Source organism: Chlorella variabilis (assembly GCF_000147415.1).
Source record: "Chlorella variabilis unplaced genomic scaffold CHLNCscaffold_29, whole genome shotgun sequence".
Lineage (NCBI taxonomy): Eukaryota > Viridiplantae > Chlorophyta > Trebouxiophyceae > Chlorellales > Chlorellaceae > Chlorella > Chlorella variabilis.
In genome coordinates this window covers 98,116-118,322 of record NW_005435059.1, presented here as the reverse complement: position 1 = coordinate 118,322, position 20,207 = coordinate 98,116, and the positions used below count along the sequence as shown (strand labels likewise).

At 68.2% G+C, this 20,207-nt stretch overlaps 4 protein-coding genes across 4 annotated transcripts in view; 1 reads left to right on the top strand and 3 right to left on the bottom strand.

The window, feature by feature from the left end:
* Positions 1 to 2,059: 2,059 nt before the first annotated feature.
* Positions 2,060 to 9,588, bottom strand: CHLNCDRAFT_55059 (hypothetical protein; the record flags this gene model as incomplete). Its single annotated transcript, XM_005843472.1, has 17 exons — positions 2,060 to 2,548; positions 2,767 to 2,922; positions 3,217 to 3,352; positions 3,595 to 3,665; positions 3,888 to 4,052; positions 4,220 to 4,357; positions 4,530 to 4,679; positions 4,809 to 4,893; positions 5,072 to 5,162; positions 5,349 to 5,429; positions 5,641 to 5,696; positions 6,057 to 6,201; positions 6,438 to 6,516; positions 6,732 to 7,085; positions 8,079 to 8,162; positions 8,420 to 9,378; positions 9,519 to 9,588. The coding sequence occupies 17 exons, from the start codon at positions 9,586 to 9,588 to the stop codon at positions 2,060 to 2,062; spliced, it is 3,309 nt and encodes a 1,102-aa protein (XP_005843534.1).
* A 498-nt stretch (positions 9,589 to 10,086) lies between these two features.
* On the bottom strand, positions 10,087 to 14,822 carry CHLNCDRAFT_59807 (hypothetical protein). The gene is made up of 13 exons (XM_005843471.1): positions 14,594 to 14,822; positions 14,418 to 14,493; positions 14,155 to 14,246; positions 13,764 to 13,845; positions 13,246 to 13,370; positions 12,939 to 13,004; positions 12,684 to 12,744; positions 12,411 to 12,461; positions 12,110 to 12,195; positions 11,848 to 11,910; positions 11,481 to 11,596; positions 11,022 to 11,163; positions 10,087 to 10,650 (listed from the first exon to the last, which is right to left on the bottom strand). The coding sequence occupies exons 1-13, from the start codon at positions 14,699 to 14,701 to the stop codon at positions 10,438 to 10,440; spliced, it is 1,281 nt and encodes a 426-aa protein (XP_005843533.1). The 5' UTR covers positions 14,702 to 14,822; the 3' UTR covers positions 10,087 to 10,437.
* A 417-nt stretch (positions 14,823 to 15,239) lies between these two features.
* CHLNCDRAFT_33026 (hypothetical protein) lies at positions 15,240 to 18,446 on the bottom strand. Its single transcript, XM_005843470.1, has 9 exons — positions 18,425 to 18,446; positions 18,220 to 18,340; positions 17,748 to 17,821; positions 17,499 to 17,558; positions 16,661 to 16,747; positions 16,289 to 16,399; positions 15,965 to 16,042; positions 15,599 to 15,671; positions 15,240 to 15,330 (listed from the first exon to the last, which is right to left on the bottom strand). The coding sequence occupies exons 2-9, from the start codon at positions 18,323 to 18,325 to the stop codon at positions 15,296 to 15,298; spliced, it is 624 nt and encodes a 207-aa protein (XP_005843532.1). The 5' UTR covers positions 18,326 to 18,340; positions 18,425 to 18,446; the 3' UTR covers positions 15,240 to 15,295.
* Positions 18,447 to 19,156: 710 nt separating this feature from the next.
* The window catches only part of CHLNCDRAFT_37352 (hypothetical protein), a gene marked incomplete at its 3' end in the record, with an annotated part of 9,377 nt that continues 8,326 nt past the window's right edge, over positions 19,157 to 20,207 (top strand). Inside the window, exons 1-2 of the mRNA XM_005843529.1 lie at positions 19,157 to 19,434; positions 19,805 to 19,944. The remainder of the gene's footprint in view (positions 19,435 to 19,804; positions 19,945 to 20,207) is intronic.

Sequence of the window (20,207 nt, the reverse complement as noted above, 5' to 3'; positions counted from 1 at the left end):
GCCTTGGCTGGCATCAGCTGCCGCCCGCCCGTGCTGCTTGCTTTCGACCATTCCGTGCCGTCTGCTGCACCTTGTACATGTATCGCTCCGCCTTTCATTCTCGGCGGCCCTGCTGAGGTTGTTGGCTCCCGCTCCCAACCCCCCTCCCTCCTTCCCCCCCCCCCCCAGGCCCTGCGCGGCCAGCTGTTCCCGGCCGCCACGCCCGAGGCTCCGCTGCCGCGCGTGCTGGCCCTGCTGCCCGGCATCAGCCTGCCGAGTGAAACGGCGCTAGAGTACAGGTGCGGGTGGTGGGCTGCCTGCGGCTTGCATCCCCAGTCTGTCCCTGCCTGGCAGGCAGCCGCCTGCAGGCATGCTCTCCCATGCCCTTTGTCTGCCACCTGCTGCAGGAATAAGCTCCTGCAGCTGGTACGGCTGGCGGGCCGCCTGGGGCGCTTGCTGTTGCTGCCAGACCCCATCTGCAACGCCACCTGGGTGAGGTGGGAGGGCTGGGCTGGCTGGGACTTGGTCTGCCTGGGCCGTGCTGCACTGCACTACGGCCTGCCTGCCTGCCTCTGCCACGCTGGCTGTCCTGATGAGCGCCACTGGCCGCCGCGGCGGGCTGCTGGTGTGCAGCTGGGGTTTGGCGAGCAGCAGGAGCAGGCGCCGCCAGGCCACCGCAAGAGCTTTTTGGACATAGAAGCGGTGAGCCTTGCTTCCTTTCCTCCTTTTCTGCACTGGCCCCGCGCAGCAGGGCAGAGTGTGGAGGCGCAGACCGTCTGCATGCTGGTGCCGTGTATGCACCCACCCTGATCCGGCTCTCAAGAGGGAGCTCCCCTTACGCCACCCCTCCCTTCTTCCTCTGCAGCTGCTCATTTACGACCTGGACGATGACCAGCGCTGCACCTGGTGGCCTGCGGTTGGCCCTGATTGCATGGCGGGCAGGTACATCGTTCACTTGGATTATCAGGAGCTGGTGCGGCGCCTGCCGGAGGGCACCGGCCAGCCCAGTGGCGACAACACGGTGCAGCTGGGGGGGCTGTCGCCGGCGCAGGGGCAGGAGCAGGGGGGGGTGGATGCGGCAAAGGCCAAGGCGGAGGAAGGAGGCGGCGAGAAGCAGGCGCAGGAAGGGAGCCCAGCAGGCGCCCCGAAGCGCCGCAGCCGCATGCTTGCAGGGGACTACGCCCCCAAGGAGCAGCAGCAGCAGCAGCAGCACGCGCCCAAGGGCGCCAGCCTGGCAGCGACAGCAGAGGCGGCCAAGCAGAAGGATGCGCCGCACATCCTCTGCCTGGATGCCATCCCCGACCTCACGCCCGGCTCGTGACCGGAGGAGGGCGAGGCAGACCAGGGGTGGAAGGAATGGATGGCTGCATGCAAGTGGGCGCATGAGGACCCGCAAATAAAGCAGCAGCAGGTTCGCCGCCGGCTGGGCGAGGGGGGGCGTCACCAGCAGCACTGGGACAATGGAGCCCCCCTGCAAGCCAACAACCGGCGTGTGCACAGCACACGGAACGAAGCCCTGTAGCAGTTTTTATCTGGCCGGCTGAGGATTGCTTCTGTGCCGTAACGTTTAACCCACCACCTCTGAAGATACCGCTTTTCATCAGCATCCAGCCGCTATTGTGTTTTGCCCAGGCTGTCCGCTGTCTGGGCTGTGCAAAGGCTCCATGCCTGCCCGAATTTGACCCTGTGGTCAGTGGGATCTCGCTCGGGCGAGGGGGACAGCGCCATATGCATGCCCAGGCTGTCATCTCCAGCCAGTTACCCGATAACAGTCGGGGTGCCCGCTTTGCCTCCCCTGTGCTTTGAGCTCTGAGAATCTGAGGTGGCTGTCGCCATGCACAGGAGCAAATGGCGACAACGCCAATAAGTTGGAATTCAACAAGTAATACATGCACCATGAATGAAATGGTTCGCCGCCCAGCAGCGGTTGGCAACAGCCAAGAATGGAAGTTTGTTTGCCAGGAAATCTCAACGGCTGTGGTGTTCAAGGTGGTCGCTGGGAACGGCGCCAGCTGGCAGTAATTCAGGCGTAATGAAATCAAGTGCACCAACAACAGCTGGAAAACCATGATGTGCTGGGTCACAGCGTGCCGTTCAGCCACCTCTGCCTTGCATCGCTAACGCCTGCCGGATCGTAAGGCTCCAGCGTGGGGGGCTGGTCTGCAAAAAGCTCGCACCCCTTGTGCACCTCATCCAGCCCCTGCAGCGTGTCAGTGCGACCCAGCACAGGCACCGCCCCGAGGAACAGCACCGGCCAGGTGGTGAATGCAGCAGCTGCCGCCACCACCGCCTCGGCGTCGGGCACTGCAACCTGGGGCTGCGGCGTGGTGATGGCGGCGGGTGGCCTGGGCGGCGGCCCTGCGGCGCCCCCCGCAGCCTGCCACTCAGCATGCCATAGCGTGTTGTTCTTGTTGGGCGCCGCCTGTCCGCGATCCTTCCAGCGATCCAAGAAAGCGAGGGCGTCGGCATGGGGTGGCACCGCCGCCATGCACTTGGCTGTCAGGCCGCGCAGCCAGTGGCAGTAGGTGGCGTTGCCGCCTGGCTGCGTGGCGTCTGCCAGCTGGATGACCTGCAGCGAGGAAGAAGGAAAGTCCACGCTGTACCCTTTGAATCCAGGCAGCCAGCTGGATGGCCGCCAGGCCCCACACAGCAGCAGCGCATCGGATGTGGCCCCGTGAGAAACAGCGAGAGCAGCGGTGTGTCCTGGAAATGCCGAGCCAGAGGTTCAGGTGGATGGATCTCAGCCTGCTTCCTCCCTGCAAGGCATAGGCACCAGGAGGACGCCACGCCACAGCTTGCCTGGAAGACGTCGTAGTGGTACTTCCAGAGCGGCAGCCAGGGGTGCGGGTACTCTAGGTTCCTGGCGAGGCCCACCCACACGCTGTGGCAGGGCGGGTTGGGCATCACCAGCTGCCGCCCCATCATGCCCGCCAGCCGCACAAGCTGCGGAGCAGCAGCACGCGTCGGCGGCACACGACGGACGTTACAATATGCATGTGGCCATATGGCTTCCGACATATGCGCGTTCCCCGGCCCAGCGCCACAACATGCCGCTGCATCCCTGGCCGTGCGGCAGCTGCGTGGCAGCGGCAAGGGCTCAGCGCTGCCGCCTCCCCGGCTGCCCAGAGCTGCCGCTGCCACTACTCGACCCGTGCTGGCCCCTCACCACCAGGACTCTGCTGATCAGCCATGCCGTGGCATGCATGTACTGCACATATGTACTGCACTCCCTTTCACCTGCTGGACTGCATCTAGGAAGGCCTGCTCCGTCTCAGCAAACAGCTGCACCCCGGGCGCCAGCATCAGCAGCTTGGGGTCGGCCAGCCCCAGCAGGTTGTGGCCCCGCACCGCCTCTGCCACCTCCCAATGGAACCTATGGCAGGTGGCGGGTGGCGGCGGGTGGCAGCGGGTGATGGCCGACCCAGGAAGCGAGGCCATGCCAGCAGTGGGGCAGCATGCAGGGCAGAGCACTAGCAGGAGGGCGCTAGCAGGAGGGCGGTGCAGGGACAGGCGCAGGCACAGGCAGGCAGGCACTGACGAGCACCATCAGCAGCGGGCAGACAGGCAGGCACAGGCGGGCAAGCAGGATACACGCAGGCACGGCGGAGAGCTTACAGGCCCGCTGCCTTGTAGGGGTACGACTTCCACACGACGGCTCCTGGCATCCACACATTGTGCAGAATCACCTGCGGAACCGCCAAAACAAGAGGGCTGGCAGGCGGGGGTTGGCACGCACGCACGCCACGGCACAATGCCACCGACGTCGTGCAGGCTGCCGCCAGTACTGGCTCTGCTGCCACTCCGCGACTCTGTCCCGCCGCCATGCAATGTGACCTGACACTAGTGTCAGTACTGCAGCCTGCAGCATCCGTTTGGTAGGCAGGCAGGCAGGCCGGCCGGCAGCTCACCGCCGCGGGCGGCTTGATGTCCCAGTACCCCAGATTGCCACGGCCGATGTAGCCATGGGCAAACCACCCCGGGAGGAAGGCAAAATGCTCTTGCGGGAGGTCCGCCGGGGGCGCCCAGGGCTTGCCCGGCTCGTACAACGGCTGATCCGATGAGGAGTGGATGAGCTGCATGCAGGCACAGCCACAGGCGCGGCTGTCACGTCACTGATTGGCAGCCGCTGCCAAGGGGCCACCTGGCACTGAGGAGGAGCGAGTTGAGGTGGCAGCCATGGCGGTAGCCAGCAAACGGCGGGCACGCGGCATGGTGGCGAGCGTGGCTGAGGCGGGCACACCTCCAGAAACTGGGCAGACACGTTGCCGGGGCTGGGCGGGTAGAAGTACTGGGAGTGGCGCTGCCACCAGGCATCCTCCACCACAGGCAGTGCCAGGTTGTCCACCACACGCAGCAGCCCTTGGCCCACCCCCGAGACCTGCGCCGCAACCGCAGGGAGAGTGGGAGTCAGCGCAGCCTGCCCTCGCGCATCCATGCCATGATGTGCCACGGTCCTGCCGTGCAGCGCTGGCTGCTTGCACGGGGCAGGCGTGGCACGCACGCACGCGCGCGCGCACGTGCAGCCGGCTCGCTGCAGCTGCGCCACTCACATTCCGCCACTCTGCGGGCCAGGTGACTTCGATGTCCAGCGTTTTGTTTTCCCACAGCTTGAATCCCTGCAGCTGCCACTCCTGCCTCCACTCCGCAGGCGTCTTCTCCCACAGGTGGTGGAAAGGGCGGCCGTGGATCACGGTGGCCAGCTGTGGGTGCGGGCAGGCAGGAGACGAGCGGGCACCGTCGGGCAGGGGCCAGAAGCAACGGCAGGGCCGGCACCGCGCAGGCAGCGGCACGGCACGGCAGCGACACCCTTCTGCTGCCCTCCCCACCACTTGGTTCCACATCAGCTGCTCCCAGGTGTCTGCCTCCGTCCAGCCCTTGTACAGCGCCTGCATGTGCGTCATGTTCTCCCGCTGCCTGCAGCCGGGCCGGCGGCGGGTCGTCGAGCGAGGAGAGGCCTCTAGGGCTGGAGGGGGTAGATGGCATGCATACGCAACACATGAACTGGCGGTGGAGGTGGGGAGAGAGGTATGCGGGGGACAGCCGGCACCGCCTGATCTGGGCAGAGCCAGTGCCCCCTGCATCTGCCCCTCACCTGCTTGTGCGGTAGGCATGTTCCACCGCCATCCACACCGTGGGGCCCGAGGGGTGTGCATTCTGTGTGTACACGATCCCACAGCTGACCCCTGCAGAGTGGAGCAAAGCCAGGCAAAGCCGGGCAGCCGGCAGCGAGCGTCAGGAACCGCGCTGGCGCTGGGCCCGTCGGCGACAGCGGGCCGGCCTGCTGCTGCCGCCGCCGCAAGGTTGCGCATCAACAGCAGAAGCAGCACAGCTGCTTCTCCTGGCAATCATGGGGCCCCGCTCGCCTTCACCATCCATCGTGAACAGGGCATGGTAGTGGGAGAATGGCGGCGACTTGACGAAGGAATAGAAGTCCGCCACCATCATGGTATCTGCGCCAGGAAAGAAAGAAGCAACCATGTTGCTCTACTGCTGCCTTTGACTCAGCTCTGTTGAGAGCCACAAAGTGCGTGTGTGCTGCACGCCTGCCCGTGGTGAGATTCAGGCTGTGAGCTTCCAAACACAAGGAAAGCAGAACAGCGTGTGGGCAGGCCTGCAGGCTGGGCAGCAGCCAGGCCCACACAAGGGCAGCCGGCAGCCAACCTGAGTCCAGGGAGAGGACATTGTAGCCCATCCTCACGACACGAGCATACAAGTCCCTGCGCCGCAGGCAGCAGGGTGTCACAGGGCAACGGCGGGGATCAGAGGCGAGGTGAGAGCAAGCCACTCGCCCTGGCTGCTCCGCTGCCTTCAGCTCCTGCCCCTGGCTGCCCCAGCCCAGCCCGGCCCATCCCAGGCCAGCCACGCATCGCCAGGCTGGCGCCGCCATCACCCCCACAGTGCAGCCGCCGCCAGAGGTGTGGGCTGCGCCCCTCTGCCTGTGTGCGCAGCCCTCCCAACAGCACCCCGCCGCCAAACACCGCACTGGCAACTGAGACCAGGCTGCAGGCTTCCGAAGCCGCACAAAAGGGTGCCACGCGCCGCCGCCCGCCCAGCTGGCCCCGGCACACGCCACCCACCAGCGCCTGTAGAAGCTATTGAACACCTCGTTGACGTGCACGATGGGCCGGGAGTCCCACACGCAGCTGGTGGTGGCGGCAAACGGCGGCGGGATCCTGTCGCACCCGGCGGACTGCGGCGCCAGCAGAACATGATGCCCATAGCCTGCGAGGAGGGCGCCACAGGCGAGGAGGTGGTTGCGGGTCGTCGGCGGCGGGCACAGCTGCAGCACTCTGGCAGCGGCCCCGCCGGCAGGCCTCCCCGGCATCTGCGCTCTGCGCCGGGCTCCAGGGCCCCGACCAGGCACCTCCCCAGGCGCCCTTTGAACCGGCAGCCAGCTCCCCGGCAGGCAAGGCGCCAGGCGCCCGACCGGCTTGCGCTAGCACAAGTCCCGTGCTCACCTAGCGCCTCAGCAGACTGGAGGGCATTCAGAGCCAGCTCCCGATGGAAGCCGGTGAGGGAGCTCATCACGACGATGAGCTGCGGCACAAGCAAGGGGGCACGAGGCAGCACGTCTGCCGCGGCCCGCCGCCCGTGCACGGACGTGCGCACACAGCGGGCAGCACGGGTGGTCGGGCTCCCGGACACCTGCCGCCGGCCGGCCATGCGCTGGCAGCCTGCAAGTAGCTGCTGCTCCTGCAACCGCGCTGGCACCAACCAGCCACCCACTCAGCGCCGCCCACACACCGGCCCACCTCCTTCTTGTAAGTCACAGCCTTCAGCATCGCTTGCAGCGCCCGGTTGGTTGCGACATCCCCCCTCCACACCTTGGATCTGCCCAGGCTGCAGTAGCCGCTGGCCCGGCAGGGCAGGCCCCTGGTGGAGCCGGCCGCGCCCCAGATGCGGCCCCTGCTGCCGCTTGCGCTTGTTGGAGCCTCGCGGCTGAGCGAGAGCGTCAGCGCGTGGCCGCCGACCCGCAGCTTGACGGTGCTCGCTGCGCCCTGCAGGGCCACCAGGCCCATGGCCGCCGCTGCGGCGGTGAGCAGCGTGACCATCAGCACGCCGCCGGCCGCCGTCCACAGGCAGGGCTTGGCCCACCCCGAGCCGGCCTGCACGCAAAGACATTGAGAGGACGTATTCGCTCTTACTGTGCCCTTACACTCAATCCAGAGAGAGAGAGAGAGAGAGAGAGAGCGTGGCGCCAGCAGGCAGCACCCCGCGTGACTAGTGCTCGTCGAGGGCGTGGCGAGGTGAGCGGCGGCGGCGGCGGGGGCACCCCGCCCCACCCACTCGGCTGCCATCCCCGACGCACGGCACAACGCGCACCTTCGCGACCGGACAAGGTCTGTTCAGCCTGTTCTGACGCAAGTTGCGCGAGTCCATGCCAACCCCTTGTCCCCCTCAACAGGGCGCGCTGCCTACTTCCCAAGGCCAATTCAGTAGCCGCGTCGAACCCACACGGAAGGCAGGCATAGTGTTGTACCGCCGATGCTTACTGTACGTGCAACCCCCCGGCTCGATCTGAAAAGAACGCAGACCGTTTACAAATGAACAAAGACGGCCCGCTTAAGCACCGGGTGCTTTAATGCGAGGTGCAACTTGCATGGGACCGGCGTGCTCTTCGAGCTCAGCCTATCTGAGCACTCCTGAGCAGAGAAGCTGCGCTTCCAGAGGAACACACTGGCATGGATGAGTTGAGTAGCGAGCGAGGTGGTTTGGGGCACAGGCGGCAGCTGCCAATTTGACAGCGCCGCCGCCCATACTCTGGCACTCGGAGTGACAGGGTATACATGGGCATCCGAGAATAAGACCAGCATTGCATTCACGAGGGGGGCCATTCATTTGTCATGTATGTTTGATGCGAGTGTGAAGGTGCCGGCAGGGGTAGGAGGCGAAGGGGCGCCCCTGCTGGCATGGCTGGCTGGGCGGGGCGGCCCCTGCGCCCCCGCTCAGCTCGTCTCTGCACCCCTGCCGACTGCCGGGATGCACACATGCGGCGGGGACGCAGCAGCGAGGGTTGCGGGCCGCTCAGGCCGGCGCGCTGCCTCTCAGGCCGGCGCGCTGCCGCCCGAGTTCGCCGTCGCCACAGCCGCCACGCGCACCCCGTAGCACTTGCACATGTTCTTCAGGAAATGCGCCAGCATGGAAAACGGTGCACTGCGCAGCAGCTCCAGCAGGGACACAGCCTGCAGGCGTGCGGCGGCAGGGGGACGCGGCAGACGGTGCCGGCTGTGGGTGCTGACTGGGTGACGTGGCGCGTTGGCCCAGCTGGTGACGCACAGCCAGCCTCCTGCACCGGTACCGCTGCGGCCAGCATGCTGCGCAGCACATGCCCAGGTGGGCTAACGAGCCGCACAGCCAGCCTCCTGCACCGCTGCGGCCTGCCCAATGCAGGGTCCCTGCACCACCACCACCACCCGCCCTGGGCCTGCCCTCCACCCACCCGCGAGCCCCTGGCGACGGGATTCAAGGCCTCAAAGTTGGCTTGGTGGGCGCAGAGCAGCTCCAGGCTCAGCCCCGCCTCCTCCGCCCCGCGCTGCGCCGCCGCCTGCACCAGCAGCGGCAGCACCGTCTCGGGCTGACCACCGGAGATGGCAGCACGGGCGGCGTCCACAGCGCCCGCCGTCAGCCTGGGGCGGTCCCAGCTGGGGCCAGCTGCGGAGAGCACGGCGGTGGCGGCTGCCGAGCGCGGCGCCCGTGGCGGCGGCGGCGGCATGGCGCCAGGAGGTCCCGCCTGGTTCACGCTCGCCTGCACCCGTGGCGGCTGCGGTAGCTGCAGCAGGGGCAGCAACAGTGGCAGCGCGTGCTGGTGCTGGTGAGGGCCCAGCTGCGCCGGCGCGGTGGCTGCGGGCTGGGGCTTGGCACGTGGCGCGGGCAGGTGGGCGAGGGCTGGATGCTGCCCGGCAGCGGCGGCAGCGCCGGGCCGGCTGCTGGCGCGCCTCTGTGCCTGCGCCGCCCCCTTGGCCGCCAGGTGGAACATCCTGAGGGCTGTGGATTGCTGGGGCTGCTGCGGCTGCTGCAGCTGCTGTTGTCCGAGCGGGTGCCGCGCAGGCGGGTGCTGCACCGCGCTGCCGCCGCCGCCGAGCGTGCCGTCTCCGCTGCGTGTACCGCCGCTCTGCTTCTGGCCCTGCTGCTGCTGCGCCATGTGCCGCTGCGCCGTCTGCAGCGCCGCCGCCGCCACGTCGTCACGGTGGGATGGCGTGTGCCGCCCCACTACTAGCGGCGGGGCGGCTTCGTTCACCTCCGCCACCATCCGCCGCACCCAGCTGCCGGTGACCGACTGGCGCTGCGGCTGCGGCGGCGGCTCGGTAGGTGTGGCCCTGGGCAGCTGCTGCGCTGGGCTGGTCAGGTCCCCCTGGTTGACGCTTTCCTGCGGGAACTGCGCCTCTGGGGGCGGGCGGTCTGCAGGGCGGGAGTTGGAGCGGTGGGGAGGGCGGGGAGGGTGGGGCGGGGCAAGCGGCTTTGGCTCGGCTTCCCTCGCGTGTTGGCTGCTCGAGAGTGTCTCAGGATCCTCCTGGGCCGTAATAGATGAGAACCCGTACCCGCGTTCAGCACCGAGTCCTCGGGGCCACTGGGCCCAGGGGCTGCCCGCACGCAGTTGCTCAGCGACATTGCATGCGCAGGGCTCACCGATCAGGGGCCCAAGCCTGGCCAGGCGCGCCCGCTTGCGATGGTTGAGCACTCGCCCGTGTTGGATCGGCGACTCCTCCTCCGCCATCCCTGGTAGCTCTGGTGGATGATAAAGCAGCCAAAAGCGAAGGGCAGGGCGAAGGGCGGACCGAGAGGGCACATTGCACTGTCAGATGCGAGTCAGCATCGACCGCCGCCCCATGCGGCGCGCATGCCTGGTTGCCGCCAGCGGCACCTGGCGGGCCGTCCATCACGCTGCTTGAGTGGGATGTGCCCAGATGAATGCTGTGGGAGGCTGAAAGAAAAGGGAGAAGCACCCAGTGGGGCAGGCGCAGCACCCAGCAGGGATGCAGAGTCGCTGTCTCATGGTGGGCCCCTCCCAACCAAGACCCACTGCCACAGCCGGGCCCCAGGTGCACTAGCAAGGCCAAAAAGCCATCCTGCTTATTGCATGCGACCACCAGTGTGTGATGCCTCATGTTGTGTGTTTCGATCGATTCAGCTTCGTCAGCGGGCAGCGGCAAACGCAAAGAAAGGGATGGGCAAACAAGAAACGCAAATTCTGGAGGAGAGGCAAAAAAAGGCCGTGCGAAATTGTGTACATTGGGGGCGGCAGCAGCGGCCAGAAGCCAGCATGTTCCGCAGTAGCAGCAGCGATGAATGCGTTCACGCCGAGGGGGTCAGGGGACCACAGAAGCGCTGCCGGCAGCCAGCCAGGTGCAGAAGGGTGAATGGGCTGAGTCACCGGCTGGCTGCTGCCGCTCCTGCTGTCACTGATGCTGCCCGCGCCGCATGTTGTCGTCGGCCGTGGCAGGGAGGCCGCCGGCCGCCTCACGCCTTTGCCCCGGCTCCCGCGGCGGGCGCGGAGGCGCCTGCCGGGTGCCCCTCTGGCGGCGGCGTGGCCTCCTTCATGGCTGTGTCGCCGCCGCCGCCGCCCTGGCTGCTGCCGCCGCCGGATGCATGCTGCTCCAGGAACGCGCCGCGGGAGCAGCTGCCGCCGCCCATCACCAGCTTGGAGGCGTCACGCGCATGCAAGACGACAATCTGTGGGGGCAGGCGCCAAGGGCATGCAGGTCTCTTGGAACAACCGTGGCACCATTACCAGACTGGTAAACTGGATGAATATACATCCATCCACGTGGCTTACCCCCCACCCCCCACCACCCGCGGAGCAGGCAGAAGGTTTAGCCGACCACCAGGGAGAGTGTGGGGGGGGGGGGGGGCCCCACCCCCACCCCCACCCCGCACCCGGCCCCACACCACCACCACCCAGCCCGACAGGCAGCTGGCGACGGGCAGACGCAGAACGTGCAGCATGTGCATCCGATGCCGCGCTGCTCCTCCCCCCTCCCCCACTCAGGCACCCCACCCCACCCCACCTCACCCCACCCCACCCCACGATCCCCAAAGCGCACCGCGGCGGTCATGTTGTCGCAGCCGATGCCGCGCGCCTCGCGAGGGTCGTTGGCCAGGCAGGCGTTCAGCAGCTCGCTGGCGACCTCGTGCGGGGGCGCGCCGCCGGCCAGGCGCGGCGCCACAAAGTCCACCACCTGCTGGCTGCAGGCGCGGCGGGAGCAGCGCACCGGGAGGCAGGGGGTTGGGGGTGAGGGTGCGTCGGCGTCGGCGGCGGCATGTGTGTGTGTGTGGGCGACAGGGGCCGGCACGTCAAGGTTCGAGGCCATCCCAGCCTGCGCGCCCTGCTGCCCCCACCAGGCTGCACATCCCTTGGGCCGGCCCACCGCCCGCCACACCACCCTCTACGTCCGCGGCACCCACAGGGACCAAGCGCACACACACACACACACACACACACACACACACACACAGCGCACGCCGCCGCCGCCGCCGCCAGCCTGTAAGATACCAGCGCTCACTTGGTCATGACGTCCCAGATGCCGTCGCAGGCCAGCACCAGGAAGGCGTCTTCGGGGGTGAGGCGGGCGGAGGTGACGTCTGGCTCCGCGGTGATGATCTGGTCTTTGGGCTCCAGCTGCGGGCAAGGCGCAGGCGCAGAGGGCACGCGCAGGCACAGGTGGTGGTGGTGGTGGTGGTGGTGGTTACGGGGGGCTGGGACGGTTTGGGGGCAAGTCTGTTTCTCGTGAGGCACGTGGGGTGGCGCGCATTGGCGGGCGCGGGCAGCGGAGAGGAGGCGATGCGAGGTGCGCGCGCGTGGCGGCGGCGGCGCGGCCAGGCCGCCTCCTGCCGGGCGGCTGCCCTGGAAGGTACCGCCCCGCACCGCACCTCGCTGTTCATCTTGTACCGCAGGTCGCCGATGGCGCGGGACAGGTTGAGGTTGCCGTTGACCTGCGGGGACGGGGGGAGCAGTACGCACGGCTGAGAAGTGGAAGGCGGTTCCTTGCTGTTCAGACGCGCCTGCTGTGGCCGCGTGTGTTCGTGCTTGGAAAGGTGCAACGCCGGGGGCGCCGCGGGGAGCCCCCGTGCAGGGCGGGTCCCTGCCCAGCGGTATGGTACTGCCGGCAGCTGCCCGGCAGCTGCCCCCCACCCGCGTGATGCCGCCGATCTCCGACAGGAAGCCGCCCGCCGCCATGATGCGCGCGCGCTCGTCGGGCGCCGCCGGCTTGTGGTCCTCTGCATGTGTGTGTGGGGGGTGGCAGAGAGAATGTGAAGTGTGTGCATATGCAGAGAGAGAGCGTGCATGGTGTGCATGTGTGTGTGTGTGTGTGTGTGTGTGTGTGTGTGTGTAGTGTGTGTGGTGCATGTGTGTGTGTGGAGAGAGTGTGCGCGGCGCGGAAGGGGATGTGTGCGTGTATCCCGGCGCCCCCCAGCCACAGCCACCCTCTCACCCGACATGGCAAGCGCCCGGCCGCCGCGGCACAGCACGGCGCGCGAGTCGCCTGCGGGGTGCACACACAGAGGGACGCAGTGAGGAGGAAAGAAAGAAAGGAAGGAAGGCAGGGCAGCCCTGAGGGCGTGCTGGGGGCGCCGGGCCGGCGCGGGGTGCTGGGCGAGGGAGAGGGTGTGGGGCGTTTGCAGTGCCAGCCGCAGCACCTGCCCCCTGCCGACGCCCCTGCCCCTGCTGTACCGCCTGCCCCCTGCTGTACCGCCCGACACCCCACCTGCGTTGGCCACATACAGGCGGTCGCCCATGATGAGCGCAACCACTGCGGTGCAGCCGGCCTGCGTGAAGGGCAGCGGGGAGGCAGGCAGGGTATAGGGTGCTGGGAGGTAGGCTGGGGTCAGGTGCGTAGGTAGCGCAGGGAGGGGAAAGGGGAGTTCGAAGGCAGGGAGGGGTTAAGGGCAGGGGAGGCGGGAGGCAGAGGGGGCGGAGGGCAAGGGTCAAAAGGCAGGGAGGCAGGCCAGCCGCCGCTTGCCTGCACTGTGACCTCTGGCTGCAGCGTGCTCTCGGGCGCTGCCGCCTGCCCGTTGGCGCCTTCCCCCTGCAGACAGGCGAAGGAGCAGAGGCAAAGGTACGCGTGCGTGTGGAGCACAAAGGCCGGGGGGCGCCAGCTAAAGGCCATTTTTGAAAGAGCAGGGCCGTGCTTGCTGCGCCGCGGCGGTCCTGCCGCTAGCCCGAGCCCCCTCCAGCGGCACAGGCAGCACAGGCGTGGCCAGGCTGCGCCGCTGGCGACGGCCTGCCACCAGCCCCCCAGGGGCCTGCCCGACCCGTTGAGACCGCACCTGCCCGGGCCCGCCGCCGTTGCCGCCCGCCGCAGCCTGCGCCTGCTGCCCCGCCATGCGCTGCATGTGCACCAGCTTGCGCAGCATGTCATACGTGTCCTCCTCCTCTGCCTCCCCATCCTTGCCTGCACACACACAACAGGCATGGAGAGAGAAGGTCAAGGGACTGGGGCGCAGCGGAGGGGAGGGGCCAGTGCTGCATCACCGCGCCCTCGCCCTCCCGCACCCCCCTGCCCGTGCTGGGTGTGGGGCGACGGCACGCAGGGCCAGCGGGATGGGGGCCGCGTGTGGCGTGCGTGGTGCGGCGGGGAGCAGCATTGGGTCCCCACAGGCGCCTCCAGGCCTCGCCTCCCTCCACCCTTTGCACACAGTTCCCTGCCAAGCCAAGCCCTCCCCCCCACTTGCAGCAGGAAGCAGCTGTACGCCAGCCCTTCGGGCCCCACACCTCCTCCACCCCCTCCCAAGCAACAGGTCCCGTGCACCGACGACTCCCTCCCGTCCCCCCATCAGGCCCTCACCTCCCTCCACCTCCTTCCGCAGCGCCTCCAGCTCTGTGAAGCCCTCCCGGGACCGCATCATCTCATCCATGCGGTGGAACACCTTGCGAGCAGGCAGGCAAGAGTGCAGGCACGCAGGAGTGCGTGTGTCATGTGCCGAGGTCCAGTTTATTGGGCGGTTTCAGGCCTTGAAACAAACGCGGGGTTTCACCCCCGCTCAAGGGGTGCTGGGAGATGTGGTTGGGCGCAGAGGCCCACAGCCCCGCCACGCGGCACGATTGGCGGGAGCAGCCCAGCGCTACCTTGCGGGCCTTGCGGGCCCCCTTGCATATGCCCTTCTCTGGAACCACCCCTTGCCTTCAGCTAGACCTGTGCTATTTGCAAGACCTTGTCGCTGCTGCTGGCCGCCCACCTGCTTCAGGCTTTCTTCGTACCGGCCGTCTTGGAAGGCGGGCTGCCGCAGGAGTTCGGTCGGCATTCGCCGCGAACAAAACCGCGCTACCTCTGCAGGAGACGCACGGGATGAAAGGCGAGACCGCTGCTGAGCCGGGTGCTGCCAGGCCGGGTGCTGCGCAGGGCTGGTTTTGAAGCCCACTCCGTGGCCATGCACACACCAGTGCGGGCGCACGGGCTGCGTGCTGGCGCCTATAGACGGCGCCGCGCCGCCGCGCTCACCTGGTCCCCCGTGCCCGTCAAACACCCCGAAAATGTGGCAGTCGTCCCGGAGGTGCTCGGCTATGTGCGCGTCCTCCTGCAGCGAGACAGGGGTGGAGGCGGGACGTGTGGGCCAAGGCCTGCAGCCGCGGGTGTGGGGCCGCTAACTCATCCCTCTGGGTGGCCTACAGGCTTACCATGTGCTTGCGCCAGCCCTGCTGCGCCGAAATACCATAGTGCAGTCGCTCATGGCTGCCGTGCAGCGTCTCCTTCTCTGTATTGGGTGTAGCTAAGTATTGGCCCATTCTGGAGTCGAGTGCGACAGGCGGGGGCCCTGCCGGCCCAAGCAATTGTCTGCTGCTGGGCACAAAGCCTGGGGCTGCCGTGACAGAGGCTAAGCGCCCGTCAGGTTGGCAGGATCGGACGTTGTGTGGCCAGAACAGGCCGAGGCGAGGCAGGTTCAGCGCAGCCTCCCCAGCAGGTCGCAGCAGGTGCCATCGCCCAGCCATGGCCATCTCTCCGATCTTGATTCTGCTCCATGTATGATAATGGGCGTCCCCGAGCTCTATGTTTGCCTGAGGAAGGTCGCCCGATCCCCAAACCCGGTGCGTTCGTCCCCAAGCCAGCGGCGCCGCAGCTGACCCTCACTCAGCGGCACCGGATCCGCCCCACCAGCTTCTTCTCTCTCGACCAACCACCCCACCACAGCAGGGCCGGCCTTCTGGGCCAGCACAGGCGCGCCCAGCATCTGGAGGTGTTGTGTTACAGGAATGCGTGGCCTGCGCGGCCTGCACGGCGGGAAGGACGCTCCACTCCCCGCCGCTCGGCATGCCGCAGGCTGCCGCGGCCGCCCCAGGGCCGGCGCTACCGGCAACCGCGGAGCCCCGGGCTGACCCACTCTACGCATCCTTCTCCGCCGCGGCTGCCTCGGCAGCTGCACGCGACCAGGCGAGGCAGGGAGGGGCCGATAAGTGGGCTGCCGGGGGCGGCAGCGGCCGGCAGTCGGGCCGCTCCGCTTCATCTGCCCCGGGGCTTTCCATCGCATGGGCCTTGCCTCCAGCATGCCCTCTGCTGCCCACCCCCTGGCCGCCCTCATCCTTGAGCACAGCCCGCTCCTCCCCTCGCCCACCCGGCCTCCCTCCCTCCCTCCCTCCCTCCCTCCCTCCCATCCCCACGCCCAGCCGCGCTCGGCAGCCGCTCACCGCGCTTGGCGCGCACGCCCGCCATGCGCTTGTTCATGCGCTCCAGGCGCAGCACGCCGTACGCGCTCTCCTTCTGCGGGATACGCAGTACTTGTTGGTTGGGGGGCGGCAGCGGGCATGGCATGGGCGAGGGCGCGCGTGAAGCATGGAGTGTGCGGCAGGAGAACGCGGATGGCGGCGGGAATGAGGCTGCGGAGGAGCGCGAGGGAGGCGGCCGGGACGCGGTGCTGCCCGGCTCCCCCAGCCCGGCGGCGCACGGGAGGCAAATGCGCACGCGGCGCCCGCCTTCCCTCCTCCCTTCCCCTCCCATCACCCTCCCCTCCCCGTCTGCGCCATCCACCCAGTGCTGCAGCCCCAGCAGCCCACCTTCATGTCGGCGGTCACCGCCACCTTCTCCACAGCTGCCGCCGTGGGCACGAAGGGCAGCAGCGCGCCCTTCAGCTGCTGCACCAGCGGGAAGGCGGGCGGGCGCAGGGCGCGCAGCAGCAGGCTGTGAGTGGCAGGCTGTGAGTGGCAGTCCGGGCAGCGCTGAACAGCGGGCGAACCCCAGGGGGCCGCGCCGCAGGCCGAGGCGGGCGCCGCGCTCCGTTTGTGATGCTGTGCTGCTGTCGCGCACAGCCCGTGACAGGCCCAACATGGCAGGCCCATGGCAGGCGCATGGCATGGCAGCAAGGCAGGGCGGCGGCGCACCTGCGCGGTGCCCAGCTCTGCGGCGCTGGCGTCGCCCGCCTTGGGCTTGCCGGCGCGGCGCGGGAACACCACCAGGTTGGCCTTGTAGGCCTTGAGCCGGTTGGCGTTCTCCTGCAGGGGGGGGGGAAGCGCGGGAGAATGGCGTGAGAGGCGGCGCAGGCTGGGGCGGCGCAGCTGGCATGCGCGGTGCAGCGGCAGGCCAGCCGCTCGCCAGCGCACCCCCGACGGCAAGGCGGCAACATGGCTGCCGGGCGGCGTGCCCGCAGGACACGAGGCTGCGCTGTCGGCGTTGCAGCGCCGCGGCAACCCCTCCCCTCCCCTCACCCAGCCACCCACACCCACCCACTCCCCCCCACTGCCCCCAGCACTCGCCTGCAGGGACTCGAGGCTGCGGTTGGTGCGGCGGTGGTCCACGGCGATGCCGATGGTGGGCGCCAGCTTGGCGGGGATGCCCGCCTCCTGCGGCACAGGAAAAGGCGGCGGTACGGGATGCGGTACGGGTGAGAGGCGCGCGAGCTTGAGAGCCGTACGGGAGGTGTCAGCCACGTGTGGAAGTTGTTGATGAGAGAGGGTGGGGAGGAGAGGAGAGGAGAGGTGGCACAAGGTGCCCAAACAGGCGCACAGGGGCGTAGAGGGGAGAGCGAGAGGCAGTTAAGGGCAGCGGACCGGCTGCATGTGGGCGCTGCTGCCGAGGCTGCGGAGCGCGCTGCCAGGCTAGGAGGGCGGCGCCAGCATCCGCACTGGGCCAGAAAAGGGCTCCTGCTGCTGGCCGTGACAGCGCTGCGCTGCCGCCTGCACTGCTGTCGCGCCATTGCCGCCCCGCCATCCCCCAATCTCCAGGCCGCCGCCGCCCACCCTGCTGCACCATGGTCGCTGCCCTCTCCGCCCCCAAGCACATGTTCTGCCGAGCAGGTCGCCACATCGCTCCCACTCTGCCGCTCGCACCGACTCCCCCGCTCCAACTGACAGCGCTGACAAGTGGCCGTATTCCTTCTTATGAGAAGGAACGGCCCACAATGCGGCCGCAGCTGAGTCCAGCTGCCTGCTGACCCAACCCTCTGGTGCCGCAGGCAGCAGCAGCGAGTGCAGCCGCCGCACGCCGCTAAAGCAATGAGCCCTAAACGATGAACGCATCCTAACGGAACACAAAAAGAAAGGACAAAGCAGTACATGTGGCTGTACAGAGGCTCCAAGGCGGGCGGCAGCCCACCTTGAGCTCCTCCAGCGTGAAGCCGCGGCCGGCGCGCTTCTTGGTGTTGTACTTGACGGTCTGCGGCACAGGACCAGCGGTACAGGCAGTACATGTTCGTGTCGTGCGGCGCAGGGCTGTGACGCATGCGCCAAGCGGCGCGGCAGGGGGATATCGCGCAGTGCCGGGACGCGCTCCGGGCAGCCTGCAGCTGTGTCTGCTGCGGTCTGGATGCTGTCGAGGCGCCGCCGGCAGCTGACGGCGGCGCACCTGGCCAGACACCACGGGGCGCAGCAGGCCGGCCACGGGGCGAGGCGCCACGCGGGTGGCCTTCTCAGCGCGAGCTGCACGGCGCGCGGGCGACACAGAGCGGGCGCGGCGGTCAGCACATGGCGGCGCGGGCTGCCCAAAGCTTAAATGGTAGCCTGGGCCCTGCCACTGGTCTGCCTGCTGCATGCTGGCATGGGGCACCCCGCTGGCGCTCCCTGCACTGCGCCTGCTGGTGCTGTGCCTCGGCATCCGCCACCCAGCGTCGCCGCAGGGAGCATGCTGGCCTGCATGCCCACCATGCCGCCTCGCTGCACCCATCCTCTCCCCGATGGCCGCCCTGCGGTCCGCTGGGGAGCCCCCTGGCGCCCTGCTGCACCCAAGGCAGCCCGGCTCAGTCGGCCACGCCTCCCCCGCTGCGCCGCCGCTGCTGCACGCTGGTCGGGTGGCCTGCTACGGATCGTCAGATGCTCACCCGCCCTCCGGCGCTCCTTGCGGGCTGGCTGGTTGAACCATGTCACCACCTTGTCCTGCCACTTCTTCCTATACTTGCGGATGCTGGAAATCTGGTTGTTCGGCATCCTGCTGGCCTTTCCCTGCGGGCGGGGCGGTGCGGGGGCACATGTGAGGCGCGGGATGCAACGGCGAGGGCAGCAGACGGCTCGGCGGGCGCTGCCTACCTATCCAGACGCCAGCTAGGGCCTCCCAAAGAGGCGGAGCGGGGCGGGGGGCGCCCTCTAGTCGGCGCGCCGAGCTGGCAATGACCCTGGCTTTGATGGAGACGGCGCAATTCAGGGCATCTCTCATCGCAGACACATGCGCACCATGCTGTTTGGCATGCTGTAGGCCAGCTACTGCTCTCAGGAGCAGCACTGGTGATGGCGGCCGAGCGGGCTCTTGATAGGCAACACAGAGGCGCTGGGCGATCAGGGGAGGGGTTGTCAGGTCGGATCTGTAATCCATGCTGTCTACACAGCGCTGCAGGACGCGCTCTCCACCCGCCGTCTGCTTGGCTCCGCCGCCAGCAGCGATCGCTGTTGGGCTGCCGCAGCTAGAGCTTGGGGAAGGCTCCATTACAATGCAGCTGCCTGAACCGTATCCAATGTTCAGACCAGTCTAGATGTAGCTGCATTGTCATCCTCACGTGTGTATATTCACGAATGCCCGCGTGCGGGAGCGTCGCTGCTTCAATTCGCTGCAAGCGGCAGCACTGGCGGCGGCTTGCTGCTGCATAACGTTCTAGGGAGGCCTAATCCAGTCACTCTGGTAGTTTCAATGAGGCTTCAGAAGCACTGGATTCAGCAGTGTCGCACTGACGGCGGCGGTGCCGTCGCCAGGTTGGCAAACTTCAGCTGCGGACGATCCTTCGCTCTAGCGGCCCGACACGGGCTATGCCACTCACCGCTTCACCCCCGTCGTCCCACTGTGCGAGCATAGGTGTTGCGGAGCTTGTCCCCTCTGCTCGCCACCCAGTGACGCCTCACTCGCTGCGATTGCTTCCCGGGTCACAGGTTACAGATTTAGAGCGCTCGCCCCGGCGGGCTGACGTCCCGGCCCATGACGGGGGCGCTGGGGGAGGCCCGCGCCAACAGCGCCGTGGGGGCCGAGGCTCTGGCCCTTGCCGAAAGCAGTGCGGCTTCTGGGGCACCAGGGGAGCCAGTGGAGCCCTCGGTGACAGCGTCCCGAGTAGGCAAGTTGGTGTGGGCGGTCCGCCCGGCCCCTCTGCCGCCCGCCTGCTGCTGCCCTGGGCTTGGCAGTGCCCAGCGCACAGGCTTCTGCTTGGACAATGCTTTGCGTACATTGCTGCCTTTCTCGCCCACCATCCACCCGCCCCTGCCCCTGCTGCACCCTGCTGCCGCTGCCGGGTTCCCACCGTGCTGCCTGCCGCGCTGCTGCCGCCGCTGCTGCCGTGCTCCCTGCCGCCATCCACCCGCCCTCCTTGCTGCTGCGCACTGCCGGCTGCTTGTTCCAGTGCCGCCGCGTGCTGCACTGCCTCGCCTCCTGCCCTCTCCCTTCCCTGATGTGGGTCCCCTCCCCCTCCCTCCCTCCTCTTGCTGCAGGCCGACTGCTGCTCCAGCGACTGCGCAAGAGCCAGTCCACCACCGTGCTGTACGGCGAGCCCGAGAATGCGCTGGAGCAGCTGCAGCTGCACGATGGCGGCAACTCCTTCTTCCCGCAGCTCGACGGCGGCGGCACGCAGGTGCGCTGCACCGCCCCGCCCGCGGCGTCGCCCTCGGCCTCGACGGCCGGCCAGCTGGCCGCACTGGCTAGCCGATCCCTGGCGGCTTGCTGGCTGGAGCCACGTGTGGGGTCCTGCCGGAAGCAACAGCGGCTGCCTGCCTGCTCCCACTATGCTGCACGCTTCAGCAGCACTGCCACGAGAAGGCGGCGCGCCTGTGGCCCGCCTGCGATGTCCTCGTCTCCCCTGCCCTCTTCGCTGCCTCTTCCCGCTTCCTTTCCACC

Bases quoted from the DNA above. Each gene is read 5' to 3' on its own strand.
- CHLNCDRAFT_59807 (XM_005843471.1), bottom strand. From the start codon at position 14,701: ATGGGCCAATACTTAGCTACACCCAATACAGAGAAGGAGACGCTGCAC. The intron at 14,494-14,593 runs GTAAGCCTGTAG...GTCTCGCTGCAG, and splicing joins AGGGCTGGCGCAAGCACATG to GAGGACGCGCACATAGCCGA. The intron at 11,164-11,480 runs GTGAGCGCTGGT...CCGCGCCTGCAG, and splicing joins ATCTGGGACGTCATGACCAA to CCAGCAGGTGGTGGACTTTG.
- CHLNCDRAFT_33026 (XM_005843470.1), bottom strand. From the start codon at position 18,325: ATGCCGAACAACCAGATTTCCAGCATCCGCAAGTATAGGAAGAAGTGG. The intron at 17,822-18,219 runs GTGAGCATCTGA...CGCGCCGTGCAG, and splicing joins CAAGGAGCGCCGGAGGGCGG to CTCGCGCTGAGAAGGCCACC. The intron at 16,400-16,660 runs GCGAGTGCTGGG...CCCCCCCTGCAG, and splicing joins GCAGCCTCGAGTCCCTGCAG to GAGAACGCCAACCGGCTCAA.